This window comes from Lissotriton vulgaris, chromosome 3_1 (genome assembly GCF_964263255.1).
Source record: "Lissotriton vulgaris chromosome 3_1, aLisVul1.2, whole genome shotgun sequence".
Taxonomy (NCBI): Eukaryota; Metazoa; Chordata; class Amphibia; order Caudata; family Salamandridae; genus Lissotriton; species Lissotriton vulgaris.
Window position 1 is genome coordinate 159,533,741 of NC_141689.1, and position 20,175 is coordinate 159,553,915.

Genomic DNA, 20,175 nt, shown 5'->3' on the forward strand with positions numbered 1-20,175 from the left:
AAGAGGGAAATGACCAAAAGGGGGCAGGATAGACGCCCCCTGACCCCTAGGTTTGATGTGAGGGCCATAAAAGGGCCCAGCGGGGCAAAAAAAAAAATCATATTTTTTTTCGATTTGCGCGGGGGGAGCGCCCGGTACGCGCACCGGGGAGCGTACCATGGGGAAAAAAGAATGACAGTTTTTAAAAAATGTAGCCTTTTTTTATAAATTGGAGGTAGTTCTAAAAAGAACTGTTTTTTTTCTTCTTTTTGTTGTTTTATATTTTTTTTGTTTTTTGGAACATTTTATACTTTTTTTGGCTTTTATGAACAGTTTTATATTTTTTTGTATTTTTTATGGGGACAAACAAAAAACAGGGAATTGTAAACAGCTCAACTGGAGCAAAATAAAAACAGGAAAACATTAAGGCTTCTTTCGGCACCGGTGGTTGTCTCCAGCACGGTTTAGAAGTTTGATGCTCTGCTCCCCATAAGAAATGGTAGTCGTACAAAATATACAAGTAATCTTGTATTCTCCAAACTGGCGTTGGATGCATGGGACCATCTCTCTAGTTTCAGGACCCAATGAAGTGGGTTGTTTGGAGGTGCTCGGAGAAGATTGGGGAGGGTTTCTGGTCAGTACTCTGACCTCTGCTGCAGAATAGTTATTGGGGTGCTTTCGTTGCATGTGGCGTAGCATTGTGTGATTCCCAAATGAATATTTTTTTGCAGGGTTCCCCCTGGAAAGTTCAGCGCCACAGATGAGACAGGTCACCTTTGCAGCATTAACTTTTTTGAAACCCCTTGGGATTTTAAAAATCTCCCATATAAAGTGCTCCTTAGGTTTATATGGGGGATTGTCTTCACGCAGGAACTGCCTTCTCTCCTCCTCCTCCTCCTCCTCCTCCTCCTCCTCCTCCTCTTCTTCTTCACCACCAATGTGATGTTGTGGTGGTCGTTGTGGTGGTGGTGGTGGTGGTGCAGATGCTCCAGCTGCTGCTGCTACTGTAGCCATTTCTCTATCAATAGAAGCAGGTCTTCCTCACTCAAAGAATAAAGTGAGAATGAGGAAAAAAGGTGTGGGCTTTCATCATTTGGAAAACAAAACTGTTCTGAACCAATGAAAAGTGTTATTTTCAGGTCACATGAGCCGGGCTTTCATCATTTGGAAACCAAAACTGTTCTGAACCAATGAAAAGTGTTATTTTCAGGTCAAATGACCCGACGCGCTTAAGCTACGCCCCACGGGGCGCACATGGGGGCGCACCCGGCGGCGCTTACGTAGCGCGTTCGTATGCGCGTGGATGCTTCCGGGTGCGCTTACGCCGTGCGTATCACCCGGACGCGGCTACGCGATACGTCACGATGATGTTTTCGTTCGCGGCAATAGCGCTAACGGGATGCTCACCGGCAACAAAAAAAAAACAAAAAAAAAAAATGAAGAATATACATATAAAAAATAGTATTACATAAATATACAATATAGGATTCATTAAAACATATTATATTTCATAGCTATAGAAATTTGCTATTAAAAAACCTATGAAATTCACTGAAAAAACCATAGGTTTCACATCAGTTATAGTTAGGAATTAGCATTTAAAAAACCTATGAAATTCACTGAAAAAACCATAGGTTTCACACTAGTTATAGTTAGGAATTAGCATTTAAAAAACCTTTGAAATTCACTGAAAAAACCACAGGTTTCACACCAATTATAGTTAGGAATTAGCATTTAAAAAACCTATAAAATTCACTGAAAAAACCATAGGTTTCACACCAGTAATAGTTAGCTGGAAATTTTACTGACATAAAACCATTGAAATTCCCACGTTATAGTTAGTTGGACTCACTATAACTTGCGCGCCTGCAATGCACTGCTGATTACGTCACATATTACATCACTCATGACATGGTCAGTGACATCACTCATGAGATCACTGATGACACCAACCTTGTGACAGAGTGACAGACCTCCTTTCAGTGTAATGTAACCCTTGAAACACATATTCAACAAGCATTTGCAATGCAATAGGGCTCGCATTAGTAAAGTTAGAGGTATTAGTATTGTAAATGACACATTTTTTATTTGTTTTTGTTTTAAAAATAGCGAAATTAATAACTTTGTCATTTACAATGCCAATAGTGTTAACTTTTGCAAACGTGACACCTATAGCATTTGTATTGCAATATGTGTTGTATTTACATGACTTAGATGTATTACTATTAAAAATAACAATGGGTTGTATTTTTTTCAATATTTAATACTTAAATAAAAGGTATTGTAATTTATAATGGCAATAGCTTAAACTTTTGCAAATAACTTTTTGGAAGATTATGTTTAGTGTATTTTATTGTGATGAAAATACAAGAACAGAAGTGAAATATTAACTTTTTTTGTGACATTTGTAATAAAGTTTGAAATATTGAGAGAACATATTTGAATCAGTTGTTGTTGAATGGTTGCACAGATTGATGCTGTGGTGGCTCTGAATGATGTTGTGGCGGCGACGAGTGATGCTGTGGCGTTCAGTGATGCTCTGGTAGCGCATAGTGATGTTGTGATGCCCCTGAGTGATGCTGTGGTGATGCGATGGATAGTGAGGGCGATAGATAGATAGAGGGAGGGCGATAGATAGATAGAAGGACGGCGAAAGATAGATAGAGGGAGGCCGAGAGATAGAGGCAGGGCAAGAGGGCGAGGGATGGAGTGTGGGCGAGGGATGGAGTGTGGGCGAGGGATGGAGTGTGGGCGAGGGATGGAGTGTGGGCCGGAGGAGTGATGGAGTGTGGTGCGGGGGAGGGATGGAGTGTGGTGCGGGGGAGGGATGGAGTGTGGGGCGGGGGAGGGATGGAGTGTGGGGCGGGGGAGGGATGGAGTGTGGGGCGGGGGAGGGATGGAGTGTGGGCGGGGAGGGCTGGATGGAGTAGGGTGAATGGATGGATGGAGTGCGGGGTGGATGGATGGAGTGGGGGGATGGATGGATTGAGTGGGATGGATGGATGGAGTGGGGGGATGGATGGATGGAGTGGGGGGGATGGATGGATGGATGGAGTGGGATGGATGGATGGATGGATGGAGTGGGGGGAGTGGGGGGATGGATGGAGTGGGGTGGATGGATGGATGGAGTGGGACGGATGGATGGATGGACAGATTGATTTGCATATAGCCAGGTTCTGAACTGGGATGGTGCAGTGAGATAAATAACGGTGATGGATCAAGCCCTGATCTTTGGACTGGGTAAGAGTGGTCTGCTTAATTCAGACACTCTGTTCATCACCACCCCCTTTTCTAAACAGTATCTTGAAAAACAGCTGTATTGTTCAGGTTCGAAACTCAGAGCCGATTAATCTATTAAAGGCAAGTGAAAAAGGATCAGGTGGACTCAAGTGTTCGGAGCCACACTTTTAGCAGAGGCGGCAGATTTACTTAATATTTTAGGATGAACCCAGGTCACTGAATGAAGGCCCAGGAACGGAGAGTGGAGCGTTTCCTGCTGCTATGGCTGCCTGCGCTGAGGAGCCAGTGTGGGGAAGTTAATTAAGGCAATTACAGCTGGAGGGGCAATCAGAATCTCAAGGGCCGTGACATATCATAGCACTGCTCTGCCCACACTGACGAGGGAGGGATCTAGGGCAGAGGTAGCAGCGCCATCACAATGGTAAGAGAGTTACCCTCATGGGTATACCCCCAACAGACAGGAATGCCCCAGCAGTTCGTAGCAGGTGAGGAAATGTCCAGAAAGATGGACACTGATGGCCAAGAGTGGAGTGGAGTGGAGCATGAACACAAATTGCGTGTGGGTTCACTAAGGAAATCCACACAGGATATCACACAAATCCTGCACCAGGTACACTCACATGGATGGTACATCCCAGCAATCTGACTGCAGTGCAGAGCCGAACTACCTGTCATAAGCAGTGAGTAGCTGCGAGCAGTCAGAAAATAGGATGCGGATCGCTGCTGAAGATTGCCAGCCAGCTAGATGTTTAATATTTCTTCTATTATTTCTTCAATTGTATTTGAAGCCGTCTTATATGAAGTTGAATAAAGCCAGTAGATGGCGCTGTTGCTACACAGTCGTCAAGGTTACAGTTGAACAATGGAAGTGTGAAACAGCAGGGATTAATTAAATGTAATTAGCGCGCGCTGGGGTGAATGCCTGAGGCCCTGCTGCCTGATGCAAGGAGGCTGGGAAGCAAATGGCAAGCTCGTGCATGAGCACATGCACTCTTGAAAATCCGGCCGATGGTTTGAAGGCTATACTCTCGTCCTATTATCCCTTGCGGGATTAATAGGACGAGCCCTAAAAATAGAAAATAACATTTTCAAAAAAATTGAGATACCTATACCAGTTCCAACACCCAATTCAGTAATACCACCATCTATATACACATCCACTCATTCACCAACAGTTCTATATAGTCACTCATACATATATTCACTCATCATATGTAGTGAAACACCTATACATCCTGTTACACACCGACAGTCATCCAAAAGTTACTCACACACATACTCACACATGCAAATACACTTTTGAACATCCATTTATTTGCATATACAGCTATACACACACTACCACCTTACTTCTAAGGAAACTTACACATACTTACTCTCTTAAACAATCACTTATAGAAACACATACTTATTTAAACAGGAACTCTTACAATATCTTTCTCTCACATATACTCACTTATATACATCAATATTCACATATACTAGATTAAAACATATGTAGTTATTGATAAAGACACTAGCGAGACAGTCATTTACTTAATAACACACACACACATACACACACTCATTCACCCATACAGTCCTGCACATATGTTGTGTTCAAAACACATACAAACAGAGAGTCAGTCATTGATGCATCTATGTGCTAAGTCATACCCCCACCAAACCATAGAGACACTCATACTGATACTAAAAACAACATCTAATAACCCATATACACACACATGTAGCTACTCACAAACCCATGCAGCCACTTATACACAAAGTGAAACACTAATACATATATTTAAATATTTAAACATTTCTCACTAATATATGTATTCACTAAGATACACTTAATAAGCCAGTTAACCAATCAATTTGTTTAAAAGAAACATCCATTTAGACACTGATTTAAACATTTATTCTTCCATTGACTTTTACATATACATATATAAAACATATTTATTTTTCAGAAAGACACATATTCACTGGATGGTGTCATCAGTGATGTCATGAGTGATGTCACTGACCATGTCATGAGTGATGTAATATGTGACATCATCAGCAGTGCATTGCAGGCGCGCAAGTTATAGTGAGTCCAACTAACTATGACATGGGAATTTCAATGGTTTTATGTCAGTAAAATTACCAGCTAACTATAACTGGCGTGAAACCTATGGTTTCTTTCAGTGAATATATATGTATATATATATGGGTAATGGGTTTGTATGTAGTTGTAAAACACTTGAATTTCGTGGTAAAGGTATGCATGCTAAAGACATATGCATTGTAAAGTGAATATTGGTAAGTATTAACACTATATATACACACACACACACACACACACACACACACACACCTATACTCACTATTAATGTTATAAAATCCCTTACCACCTAAAAAACCTACACCCACCCCACACCTTTAAAATTCCCTTTCCTCCCAAAAACCTATACCCACCCTAAATCCTACAAATTCCTTTTCCACCCAAAAACCCACACCCACCATAAACCCTAAAAATACCCTTGCAATCCCAAAAACCCATACCAACCCTAAACCCTAAAATTACCCTTGCCACCCAAAATCCATACCCACCCTAAAATTACCCTTGTCACCCAATAGCCCATACCCATCCTTAACCCTATAAATATAGTTATCACCCAAACACCCATACCCACCCTAAAATTACCCTTACCACCCAAAAACCCATACCCATCAAAAACCCTAAAATTACCCTCGCCACCCAAAAACCCATACCCACCCGAATCCCTAGAAAATACCTTTCCACCCAAAAACCCATCCCTACCCTAAACCCTAAAAATACCCTTGCAATCTCTAAAAACCCATACCCACCCTAAATCCTAAAATTAACCTTGCCACCCAAAAACCCTGTCCACCCTAAACCCTAAAACTTCCCTTGCAATCCCAAAAACCCACACCCACCCTAAATCCTAAAATTACCTTTCCCACCTAAAAACCATACCCACCTGAAACCCTAAAAATACCCGTGCCCACCCAAAACGTAAAAAGTAACTTTGCCACTCAAAAACCCATACCCACCTTAAATCCCAATATTACCCTTGCCACCCAAAAACCCATACTCACCCTAATCCCTTAAAAATACACTTGCAACCCTATATATACACATATATATATATATATATATATATATGTACACATATATATTTTACACGTAATACTTACCTTTAATACTTACCAAAATACTTACATTTAAAAAAACTTTTTTAACGCAGAGTACGCTATTTAATGCATTTACATCGAAATTCAAACACGTTTTCACATAGTAAACAATATTTTAGAAAAAGGTTTCTTAAACTTATTCTGTTGAAAAACAAAACATTCACTCTACAAAACCATATAAAATACAGCTATCCATCATTTTAGCGCAATAGTAATACATCTTTCAAATACAATCCAAGAGTGCCATCTACTGGCCAGAGGTAGTTGTAAAAGCATTAGTGGTTAAAAGACTTGTGATTCAGGTTCAGTCGTTGTTAAGAAGTCGTGGTTCAGGCCCTTCGTTGTGAATGAGTCGTTATAAAGGTTGTTTCCCGTCAAGTACATTGCAGTCAGGCCGAGTAAATTATTTAAGTTACTAGACCTGTAGGTCTAGTAACATTATTATGATTTTGAGGCCTGAAATGTGACAACATAAATGCAGAATTTAAAGGCATCTTTATTAATTGCATGAACGTTCGCGACCAACCACAAAATCGGCTCACAACCCCCACTGTTTGGGAAACACTGCTTACTATACATGATTAATTAGAGGGACTTTCAATCAGCCCTCTTCATTCATTGGTCTGCTACAGTGTAACTGACATTTTGCTTCCGCTCACAACTGCAGATAGCACGGGGAACCAGAGCCGGTCCTAGGCCTTCTGAGGCCCCGGGCGAAAGGGAAGATGTGAGGCCCCTCTAAGTGCCTTACTGCCTGCGCGAGTGCGCGCAGCGCTTTTCCCGCATTTCATATCGAGCCCCCTGCTCTGCGGTCTACTCTGCGGGGCCGGCGGCGGGGCCCCCTGAGCGCGAAGCCCTGGGCATCTGCCCATACCGCCCATGCCTAGGACCGGCCATGCGGGGAACAGTGCCAGCCCACTTCAGCCATTCGCTAATCTGACTATGAGTGACCGCGTTCAACAATGAGCACATCCTTACAATAAGTAGTCTCCTGCAGTGCCAGGGACTACTGGTGTAATATGTAAATCTACATATTAGAGAGTGACGGTAGCCACTGTGTTTATAGTTAGGATTCCAGGCGATAGGAACTCCTCAGATTTTTTAACGTTAATAAATTGGAATGGAATGGAATGAAAATTTGTAAAGCGCGATGGCTACCCAAAGGCGTCCCAGCGCTGTAGACAAACTGGAGGGTTGAACTGTAGGGCGGGGGTGGGGGGAGCAGAGGGTGGGTTAAGTGTGAGATTTATTAAAAAGCCAAGTTTTTAGGAGTTTTCGAAATGTGAGCAGGTTGGATTCTGACCTGATTGTGAGTGGTAGAGTGTTCCAGATCCTGGCCAAGTTGTAGGAAAGCGAGCGGCCTCCGCATCTGGCTCTTTTTATACGTGGTACGGAGGTTAGGTAGGAGGTCGCGGATCTGAGGGCTCGAGGAGGATGGTATGCTTCAACCAAATGTTGATTTATGGCAGGGCCTGTTCCCCAGTAGGAGCGGTGCGCGACGCACATGCTCTTGAATTCTATTCTAGCTTTCATGGGTAGCCAGTGAAGGTCCTTCAATCTGGCTTTTACTGAGGATCGGCGAGGGAGGTTCAAGAGGATTCTTGCTGCGCAGTTTTGGACAACTTGCAGTTTGGACATTGTGGACTGTGGGGCGCCTAGGTATAGGGCGTTACCGCAGTCGAGGCGTGACAGGATTAGTCCTTGGACCATGATTCGTCTGGAGTGAAACGGGAGAAGGGGGAGAATCTTGCGGAGCAATCTCATCAGCCCAAAGCAGATGGCGGCTAGTTTGGTGGCTTGGTAGTTGAAGGTGAGATTGCGGTCGAGCCAGATCCCAAGGCTCTTAATTTGATCCTTAGGTTGGGGGGGGCTACCTAAACAGAGGGGCCAGATGGTATCGATGGATTTGGAGATGTTGTTTCCAAGGAGCATTACCTCTGTCTTGTCCCCGTTAAGTTTTAGATGGGAGACCGACATCCAGGACGCAACAGCTTCCAGGCAGTTGTGTAGGCTGTGGTTTGAGTTGAGAGGGGGGTCCAGTGCTACCACCAGCTGAGTGTCGTCCGCGTAGGTGACAATTTTCACCCCAAAAGGGCGGACGACATCAGCTAGGGGACGGAGGTAAACATTAAAAAGGGTGGGACTCAGGGAGGAGCCCTGAGGCACTCCACAGTTGAGAGGTTTACTAGAGGAGGTAAACTCCTTTTCGAATACCTGGAAGGATCTGTCTGTGAGGAATGATTCCAGCCAGGTGAGCGCCATTCCTGACACTCCAATCCTACTGAGGCGATGGATTAGGATGCTGTGATTTACAGTGTCGAAGGCGGCACTCAGGTCAAGTAGGACGATGGCCGTGGAGCCGCCACCGTCCAGGATCCTTCTTGCCTCCTCCGTCACTGCAATCAGGGCAGTCTCAGTTCCTTGGCGGGGCCTGAAACCTGTCTGGGTGGGGTCCAGTATGTTGTTGGATTCTAGAAAGTCTGTCAGAATACAATTGACATGTTTTTCCAGAATTTTGCTGAGCCAGGGTAGAAGGGAGATGGGTCGGTAGTTGGAAGGGTTTGATTGGTCAAGAGTAGGTTTCTTTAATAGTGCTTTGACCATGGCTCTCTTCCATAGGGGGGGAACGATGCCAGTATTGAGGGAGGAATTGAGCAGAGCTTGGATGGTGGGTGAAATCTGGCTGGTTATTTGGGTGAGAACCCTAGGAGGGGCTGGGTCAGTTGGGGATCCAGATTTTACCATTCTCATATACTTTTCCAGATTGATTTTGTCAAGAGCTGGGAAGTTGTTGAGAACACTGGGTGGGGCTACCATAGGGTCAATGTTGGTAGGGTCTCTGGGCGGGGAGGTGGGATGGGGGAAGGAGGAATTGATCAATTCTATTTTTTGATGGAAGAATTCCGCTATTTCCTCGCAATGGTTCTGGGTGTTGTTGTGGACTTTAGGAGTCTCAGGAAGTCGCAGGTGGGTTTTGGCAATACGGTAAATCTCCTTGGGTTTATTCGCCGCATTGTCTATTTTTTGTTCGTAGAATGAGGCCTGAGCTTGTTGGATGTCTGCTTTATAATTTTTAATAGCTGCTCTGTAACTGATTTTATCTGCAGGGCAGTAGTGAAGGCGCCATTTTCTTTCCATCTGCTTACAGGCACGTTTTGCCTTCCGTAGATCGTCTGTGTACCATGGGGCAGTTGGATTGCCCCGCTTGGGACGAAGACTTTTCATGGGGAGTACCAGATTTAAGGAGTTGGTGATCCACCTGTTATAGTTATCGTTCCCCTGAATAGGGTGCGATGAGTTAGGGGGTTTCGAACATTGTAAGGAGGTTTGCCATTCGGGTAGGGGGATTTTTTGCCAGTTCCTTGATAGCAGAGTCGTCGGGGGTTTTGAAGGAGGGAGGTAGGGGGGCGTCCAAGTGAATGGGATGAGGAAATGATCAGACCAGGGCAGTGGGGAGGGGTTTTTGGTAAGAAGGTTGGGACAGTTACTGAAAATGGGATCTAGGAGATGCCCTTTTTGATGTGTGGGCCCGAGGACAAGTTGATGTAGCTCCAAGGCTTGTAGGCTTGATGTAAGTTCTCTGGCAGAGGGGTCGGTCGGGTCATCCAGATGGATGTTAAGATCTCCCATGATTGTGTAGTTAGCAGAGCTGAGCACCAGGTCCGCAATTGTAGGGGCGAGTTTTGAAAGGAAAGGGCCCTGGGGTCCTGGCGGACGGTATATAAGTATACCGGAGAGGGTATGAATAGGGCTGAATTTTATAGAGAAGGAGAGACATTCACTATCTGGGAGGAGCACCGGGGTGGAGGCAACTTCGTAAATAGCTTTATGGATTATTGCTAGACCACCTCCGGTTCCCTTTTTGCGGTCGAGGCGACAAATTTGATATTCAGGCGGGAGAGCTTGTACTAGATCAGGTTCCGAATGGTCATGTAACCACGTCTCTGTGGCAAAGAGAATATCTGGGTTAATTTCCTCTAGCATAAGGTGGATTTCCGTAGAATGTCTTGGGAGTGAGCGACAGTTAAGCAGTAGCATAGAGAATGTTTTTGGTTTCAAAGGGGGGTGGGGTGAGAAATGAAAGCTGCAATTGCTGCAGGCAGGATGTTTTATTGACGGGTCCCACACGTAAAGGCAGGATGGCGTCGGAGGCTGGTAAAGTTGGCGAAGGGAGTGTGAGCTGTAGGTAATGATGTGGCTCGGTAGTTGAGCCGGGGGGATGGCCTCTGGCCTCGTGCGGTCGCGGACGGGCGCAGACGGGCTTGCCTTAGGCACCCATTTGATAAATATCCATGGACTTTGCAGACCTATTGCCTTTTCTACTTTGGTGGGTGATGCAATGTTACATGGCGATTGGTCAGGGAAATGCAAAGAAAAACAGGGGAGGCCCAAAATGCGTTTTTCCAACATTGCCTTTTCCATAGACGTTGTGCTTGGGCATAGCGGCAAAATGGTCGGTTGGGTTTTCATGAAATTTGGCACGAATATAGACTATGGTGTGCACATGGTGCTTTTTTGGTAGTACAGGTAACTAGGGTAAGTAGTTTTAAAGTTTAAGGGAGTTAAACATAGTGATATCTAAAGCTGTGAAATGTCACTAAATACTGTCAATATACTGCGGTACTTCGCAATACATGCTGATGACAAGGCAGTCTATGATTGGGTAATGGCTCCTTCACAAAAGTAAGGCATCCATGTTATTTTAACCACCCTTTAGCGATTTTTTGGGTTCCATACCGATAACTACTTTTTTAAAGTGGTAACAGGTAGTGGAAATAACATAAAACCTACTACTTAGATACTAACTCTGAACACAGGCAAAGCCACTTTATTTAAGTGATAATAGGTAGGGATAATTAATCATATTTTTCCTATGTATTTAAAAAAAAGTTATGGAGTACCATTGTACTACAGAGGAAGAAAAAAATTAAATAAGTTACAAAAAAAATGTAAGATACACTTTACTACACTATATTTCACAAATATACTGTACTACAGTGTATTTTCAATTTTCTACATGTTACATTGTTTATAAAAGAGTTGACATGCTACAGTGGTATTACCTACAAATTACTGCACTACTTTAAAAAAAAAACATTTGTTAAATTATTCATAAATACACTATTATATTTCGCTAATAAAGTGTACATGAGTATTTTAGATTTTTTTGATACTTTTTTGATTCTGTAACTATTGTGCTACTGCATAAAACTTTGAAAAAATATAGAGAAAAATGCAAATAAATGTCCCTACTTATTACCACCTTTATTAAGTGGTAAGAGGTAGGGAACAATAATATACCTTTACTACTACTAAACTGCGAAAAATCCTACTTTTAAGACTTTCGGTATTCACAGAAGGCATTTAGGAGTCCTAAAGTTAGGAGTCCTACTTTACTACTACTAAACTGAGAAAAATCCTAATTTTAAGATTTTCGGTATTCACAGAAGGCATTTAGGAGTCCTAAAGTTAGGACTCCTAACTTCTGTGAATACCGAAATGAGTAAGTGTCTTCTGTGAATACCAAAATGAGTAAGTACCTTCTGTGAATACGAAAATGGTAGTAAGTTTAGGATTTTGTCTTAAATTAGTTCTGTGAATCGGGCCCCAGAGTAGGAGCGGCTCGCACTCTGGAACCGTTTGTACTATGACCAACATGAAGCTGTACTGCTGTACTACTGTACTACCTAACAACGCTTTGCAGCCCTCAATGGCAGTTTAGCTTAAGTTACTGACTTCAGGTTTTACCCTGCTCCCTTACTTTTGGTTGAGCATGCCAGCGCACTGAGGGCCCCTATAGTCAAAGTCTTAGGTAAGACTGCTGCTTTCCTACATAAAAATCAAGGCAAACTGTGGAACATGATCAAGCTTACTTTTTACGAAGCAGCAACCACTTTTTAGGTATATTCGCAAATATTATGTTGGCATTTGAGGACCACTAACAGATTACTGGTTCAGTGGGCAATATGTATTGAATGCATAGTGGCACCAGCTGTATGAATAATGCTGATACCGCATTCTTAAGAGACAACATGACAATATGAGATGTACCTATATATATATGTTGCAAGATGTCAAGTGCTTAATGTTCTTCAATGTTGTGTGTGTGTTTTCTGTTTGTCTGCATGCGTCTGGTAGCCACTACAGCTCCAGACACACATTCTGGTCCACAAGAAGGGACATTCTGGTTAATAAGGCAGTCTTTAGCCACAAACATGACAACTTTGTTGTTATTATTTTCTTCTTTCAAAACAGGTTTGACAGCCAACACCAAGACAAGTAGGTACTACTCATAGGGTACTTGTATCAACACAATTGCGGGGTAGGAAAACTCACACATTATTTTTGTCCTGATGAACCGCCACAGATCCTTCTTGACCACTAGGGCACGAAACATGTGGACCGGAGTTTGACCCTAACAAGGGTGCAAAAGTCAAGCTACTAGGGAACTTTATTACCCTGTTAATAATAATAATAATAAGGGTAGCTCATAAAGCGCTTGGTTACGTAGAAGCATGTCCCCGCGCTACAACTGAAGAACTCTGTGCGAGGTTTGCAGACCAGTGATCAGTTATCTGGAGAACAGGTATGTTTTTAGATTCTTGCGGAAGCTGGATTCAGATGAATCAAGGCGGAGATGGAGAGGGAGGGAATTCCAGCTTTTCGCTGCCAGATGGCGGAAGGAGCGTCCGCCCATACGGGCCCTTTTGACTCTAGGAACCTGGAGTAGGCCTCCCCATATGAGGAGCGCAGATCGCGTGCTGGTGTATACCTGGTCACTAAGTTCTGGAGTGGGATAGGTGATTTCTTAGCCAGGATGCGGTGACAGGTACAGAGGGCTTTGAATTCCACTCTGCTTTTTACTGGCAGCCAGTGGAGGGTTTTAAGAGCGGCTTTGGTGTCTGATCGTTTAGGGATTTTTAGGATGAGACGGGCTGCCGCGTTCTGTATTACCTGAAGGCGATTCATAGCTTTACAGGTGGTACCCAGGTAAAGTAGGTTGCCGTAGTCTAGGCGTGATGTCACAAGGGTATGTACCAGTGTTCTCCGTGCTGACATGGGAAGGAGGTCAAGGACCTTCCTTATGGTTTTTAAGATGCTAAAACAGACACCTGCAACTCGGTCTATTTGGGGTCCAAAAGATAGGTCAGCGTAGAGCCATACGCCAAGGTTTTTGACTCCCTGGCGGGGTATGGGAGCCTCACCCAGGCATGGAGGCCACCACGCCGATGACCAAGCAGATGGGTTCCTCCCCACAACGAGCACCTCGGTCTTGTTGCCGTTTAATTTAAGGCAGTTGGTGGACATCCAGGTTGCAAGTTCTTGCATGCAATCCCTGAAACTGTCCATCGCAAGACCGGGTGCACGCGATAGGGAGATAGCCAGCTGCGTGTCATCGGCGTATGACACGATGCTCAATCCGTGACTCACGGCAATTGAAGCCACTGGATAGCCCCAACCTATGAAGGTTTTTTAATCTGCCAGGGAAAATCAAGATATTAAAAGTTTCGGTGATATCCCTAAGCAGTTTTAACTCACAACACAGCACAACCAACAACATGCCACGTAGTTATTACTTGCACTCATCAAACTGCTAAAAAACTAAAGATCTCTGCCAAAGACTCCCTTCGGGGGAGCCGTGTAGGGCATTGCAGTGCTGGCCCGAAGAGAAGCAACCGCCGTAGGATGAAGAATGACATCCCTGGGGATGTGTGCGGGCAACATGAAACAGTCTCGTTTACTGTCCCTCTCAATCTGTTTAACCTCGATAGAACTCTTCTTTTAGCAACGGTGACCCCTAGTTGTTGCCTTTTTCTTCATTCTATACCATTGTAATGACCTGATAATTCTGCCAATCACCAGGGCATACAGACCCTATCCCCTCTCGGGACCCAAAAGGATACAACAGTACTTACCCACGTAAGGAATAATACTAATAATTACCTAGAATATATGGCTATTGTCGAGGAGCGCGCAAACAACAATGACAACGCAAGCAACAACACCAGTGGCGACAACAACGGAAACAACCCGGGAAAACAACGGAAACAACGCCACTCAGTAAAACAACGCAACAAAGCCCACCCAGGTGGGACTGTATAAACAACGCATACCTCTCCTAACAATGCCTTGTGGTGGATTATTTATCAGTTTTGGTTTCCCTGAATGAGGCAGAACATTCCCTTCGACAATTACCTGCAGGAAGGAAAACTTACCATCCTTCCGATGCTACAGCATTTGGATCAGAAAGGCCCGACCTCCCATCCCAAGGAATACAGACGAATAATGGTATTTATTCTGGGGTTTCTTTATTACACAATGGTAAAAGGACAAAAGAAAGAAATCACTACTATGTCACAATAGGCCTTCTTCACATCAATCCCTAAGCAATTGCTAATGCAATTAGGATACACGTATGTAGAACTCATATGTAAATCAGCATATAACCTGAAAATAGGAGACGATAGTTAGATAAGAACAGTTAGGAAATAAGAGTTAGTGGAACACCTCACCACGTTTCTACACATCCCGTTTCCACTTCGCCAGAGGGGAGTACGTTTCTCCAGCCGAATCATGATTCTCTGCTCCACCGTCACAGCTACACGTTTGTACTGTGATGAACTACCAGTGGTCGAGACCCGAACACCCACTTTAGTACAGGTAGAAACGTTGGTCGAAGCTTCTAGCAAGCCTCACCCCCTGTTTCCATCGGATTCCATACCAAGGTCACAGCTTCAGCTAGCTAGGCGTCTGTTATGACTCTGAGGCAGAGTGAGCACATTCCTCCGACAAGAACCGGTTCCTACTAGTATACGAAGTGCGAAAAACAAGTGAGAAGTAAAACATGACTCCTCGCCCAGAAAGGCTCAAAAGATGGCAACAGCTTAGAAAATGGAGTCGCTCAAGCATAGGCCACTATTCCCACAAAGAGCCCGAATTAGTATGCAAGATGGCTTTAGAGTATGCCAAAGCCAATAGGTAAGCCCTGCCTTTAAGCAAGATACAGTCAGACACGGAAAGAACATTATCGAGTCCTATTTTACAGCTAATCTATATTATGCGGGCCTGCATAGCGCTATATTAGAGCAAAATATACTGAGACGGTAGTGGGCAATGGTCCTAATCGAGCCAATTATCCCTAAAAATAGCTCAATCACTACAACCATGCATACTCTCCTCCCCTGCCCTGAGTATTTTCGGTTAGGCCTTTTTAGGTCTCGCCTGTCGATGCGCATGCGCATCGAGCTTGCGAGACTATGGGGGCTTATCCACTCTTTAACCAACTTGCAAGGAATCGTGGCGATTCCTTGCAGTGCACGAGAAATTTAAGCTCAATGCGCATGCGCATTGAGCTTAAAAGCGCGTGCACATGCCCCCAGCCGCCTGCCTTGCCTACTCTCTCTCTCACAGCCTCCCCCAGCTCCGCCCCCTCACTTCTTGATTGCACGGCTGCTAGGCCGTGCCTCCCCTACTCTCCTCCCCCCTCCTCCTCCTACTCTCCTCCCCTGCCTGCCGTGTCGCACCTCTCCCCGCTCCGCCCCCTCCCCTGCCCGCCGTGTTACGGTCTTTGCAACTCCCCAGCCATATGTTAAAACCCCTCGTGTTCTTGAAAAAAGTAAAAAGGGGTCCCATAAATTATTCTCTTATAGCTATTCGCCGGCTCTTAGAAGTGAGATTAGCTCGTTTTCGCTCGCATATCCCTAAGGTTGCGGTCAGTAATTCTTACCTTCTCGGATTTCATGAAGTTATCGAGACGCCTCCCGGGGTCCTCGAGGCAGAGTACGCTCGAGTGAGAGACTCCCGCGTTCCTGTTGAAATACTATCTGAGATCTGCGTGATCTCGTGGTGTGTTGATTTCCTCCCTTGTCTACCAGTGTAAAGATCGAGGAAGGACTTCTGGTTTGTCGTTTACACTGCGGCCATCTTTAAGGACTAAAAAGTCCGCTCTGTTCATTATTTTTGGTAATTGTCTATATTATATAACCTCTATTTGTGCCGTCTTTGCCTAAGTCATTTTTATATTTATTTTGGGTTGTATTTGACACTCATATCTATAATTGCTCAATCCCTTGGTGCAACTGTATGATACTATATGTTTAAGTATAGCAGATATCAAGACTACAAGTACATGTGAAAGTACGGCAGCCATCTTCTAAAGCCGGACAGTTAGTACGTTCATGCTTATCTCTGTATGTCCTATCCTAATTACAAATGAACCACCAATTTGATCGTCCTAATTTCTTATATTTTGTGATTTCTTATTTATTTTGGTATAAAGAGAAATGTTTTTAGGAATTGGACTATTTGACCATTTGCTTCACGAGTGTGGTCATCCCATATGTTAGTCTCACTGAAGTCCCTTGTTGGGTATCCTATGATAAATATTAACGTTCTTGTGTTGAGCAAGCCAATTCTCCATTGTTAAAGTGATTGTGCTTAAAACTATGTATCTCCATCTATTAGAGTCAGTACAATGTAGTTGACTGACATACAGTGCTTATACTTAAATGATCGACAAAATCCACATCCACCACCACAACCACCACCGCACCACAACCACCGTGACATCCACCACCACATGCACCACCGCATCCACCACCACATCCACCACATCGACCATCACCTCCACATCCACCATGACATCCACCACCACATCCACCACATGCTCCACCACATCCACCACCACCACCATCACATCCACCACCACCACCGCATCCACCACCACATCCACCATCACCACCACATCCACCACATCGACCATCACCTCCACATCCACCATGACATCCACATCCACCACATGCTCCACCGCATCCACCACCACCACATCCACCACCACATCCACCACCACCACTGCATCCACCACCACATCCACCATCACCTCCACATCCACCATGACATCCACCTCCACATCCACCACCACAACCACCACCGCATCCACCACCACAACCACCATGACATCCACCACATGCACCACCGCATCCACCACCACCACCGCATCCACCACATCGATCATCACCTCCACCATGACATCCACCACCACATCCACCACATGCTCCACCGCATCCACCACCACCACATCCACCACCACATCCACCACCACCACCGCATCCACCACCACATCCACCATCACCTCCACATCCACCATGACATCCACCACCACATCCACCACATGCACCACCGCATCCACCACCACCACCGCATCCACCACCACATCCACCACATCGACCATCACCTCCACATCCACCATGACATCCACCACCACATCCACCACATCCACCACCACCACATCCACCACCACATCCACCATCACCTCCACATCCACCATGACATCCACCACCACATCCAACACATGCTCCACCGCATCCACCACCACCACATCCACCGCATCCACCACCACCACCGCATCCACCACCACATCCACCACCACATCCACCACCAGGTGCAAATGCAATGTTCTTCGATTTTCGTCACAATAAAATACACTGAACATAATCTTCACAAAATTAATTTACAAATGTTTAAGCTATTGCCATTATAAATTACAATAAATTTTATTTAAGTATTAATTATTTACAAAATTAAAAGCCATTGTTATTTGCAATATCAATACATCTAAGTCACGTAAAGACTACACACATTGCATTACAAATGCTATAGGTGTCACATTTGCGAAAGTTAAAACTATTGACATTGTAACTGACAAAGCTATTACTTTTGCTATTTTCAAAACCAACACATAAATAAAAAAAGTGTCCTTTACAATACCAATTGCTCAAACTTTCCTAATGCGAGACCTATTGCATTTCCAATGCTTGTTGTCTTAGTGTTTGTTATTTCTGACATTGCATTATTATTATTTCTATTCCCTGGTCCGTTTACTTTATGTATTGGTGTGTGAATTTTTACCTCAATCGTTTGTCTTCATTTATTATGTTGAGTATTACCACATTATCTGCGTTATTTTCCATTGTTTCCTTAAAGAAGGGAGGTATGTCCGGTATTTTCATTTCTATGCCATGCATTCTCTCCATAGTTGTATGCCCCCTGCTGCTTACCATTTTCTACCTGTGACCTATGACTCTTATTCCAAAGCATAAACCATCCTGTTATCGCCTGTACTACTGGCTTCTCTGCATCTTCATTTACCACAGCTCTCTTTAGACTAGAATACTGAACAATGACAATTCGTAAAAGAAAAGCACATACCTACGACAGTATAGATCTCAAGTTGTCCACCCAGTCACCATATTTTAAGTTCTGTAACATTCATTTTACTTTATAATATATGGCCAACAGGTACCTGAATGTGTAATCGCCAAAGAACCAAAGCATCTTCATCAGCTAGTCCTGTTTTTAAGCCAACAGAGCTTTGCATGCTGGGACTTGTATTTTCACTTTCCCCATGACAGATATGGCCTACAAGTCCCAGCAGGTGAAGTGCTGATGACTCAAACCCCAGACGTGGATGGAGGCCCTCGGGGGGCATCTTTAGACCTGAGATCCAAGCGGACCACTGCTGGTTGGCGAGTACCTACCCGAGGCCCTGGGGTGCTCACTGGAGTGTTGGGGGGCACCTGGCTCGCTCGACCCTCCAGGTCACTGGATGACACGGTCCTTTGTGACATCCTCCTTTGATGCAAGCCGCGCAGGTCCCTTCCAGCCAGCGGCTGCCCGCGCAGTGACCCCGAGGCCTGGGAGACAGTCACGGTGATGGCCGGTCGGAAGGTGCCGGCGTCACGGTCTCCGGGGGTGCCTTTGGGCTTGTGAAGGCCATCCCCCAGAGCACGGGCCACATCCAGTCCCTGGCTCGCCGCGCTGCCAGAGGCCGCCCCCAGCTCCTGGGAGCTCCGGCTGCTGCTCTCCACCGAGGTGGACTCGTCGCCATGCTCTATATCCACGCTCCATGGCGACCCGCCTGCGCCCCGCTTCCTCGCCCTGAAGCACTCCGGCAGCCTCTGGAGCAGGAGGGCGCAGTTCAGCAGGGCCAGTACCACCACGCAGGGGATCAGGAGGGCAATGAGCAGGGTCAGGGCCGGCTGGAGGGGCAGGTTCTCCCCCGAGGCAGGGCCCAGGGTGGACGCATTGCTCCTTACCCCAGCAGAGGGCAGGAAAGGAGTCACGGTCACCATTGCATGTGGGTATTTGGAAAAGAGGAAATGGGTGGGGTCCTGGAACATAGCAAGAGCCTGGAAGCATGGGAGGAGCACAACTTTGGATTTTGCTGTTAGCCATGGGCGACGTGGAATTTTGCCGGTGCAATCCAGGCCCCCTCAGAAGCACGCTAGTGACATTTGGGGGGTACATTAATACATTCTGAAAGCTCAGCTGATGTGCGGCTTTTCTACGTCTTATTGTTGAGATAATGAACTTCTATTTCTGGGCCCTCGAGGAACAAAACGTTGCATTGTGGGAGTTGTATGCATGGTGTGAGCTTGAACCTCAGGTAAGCGAAGCACAGAGCCGTGATCATTGTGGAATAAAGCCAATGACTGGGATGACGAGCTGGCAACAAAAGAGGAATATTTATGGCTCAATCCTTCTCTGGGAATGCGTCTAGAATCTGGAACTCGCTTCCCCCAAGCCTCCGAAGCACCACCTCTATCCGGACTTTCAAAACAGATCTTAAATCTCTGCTCTTTCAAAGACACTTCCAAGATTATTTCACCCCTTTTCATGACCCTCAAGCCCGCTTGGCATTTAGTTGAGCTTAACGTTGTAAATATGTATGCTATACCTTTATTTACCTAATTTTGTCACCTCTCATTTTATTTT

General features: G+C 44.9%; 1 protein-coding gene across 1 annotated transcript in view; it reads right to left on the reverse strand.

Moving 5' to 3' along the window:
• The window catches only part of LOC147726149 (protein huluwa-like), a 129,529-nt gene extending 109,949 nt beyond the window's left edge, over positions 1 to 19,580 (reverse strand). Inside the window, exon 1 of the mRNA XM_086962890.1 lies at positions 18,939 to 19,580. Within this exon, the coding sequence (XP_086819016.1) occupies positions 18,939 to 19,580 (642 nt within the window). The remainder of the gene's footprint in view (positions 1 to 18,938) is intronic.
• Between the last annotated feature and the right edge of the window lie 595 nt (positions 19,581 to 20,175).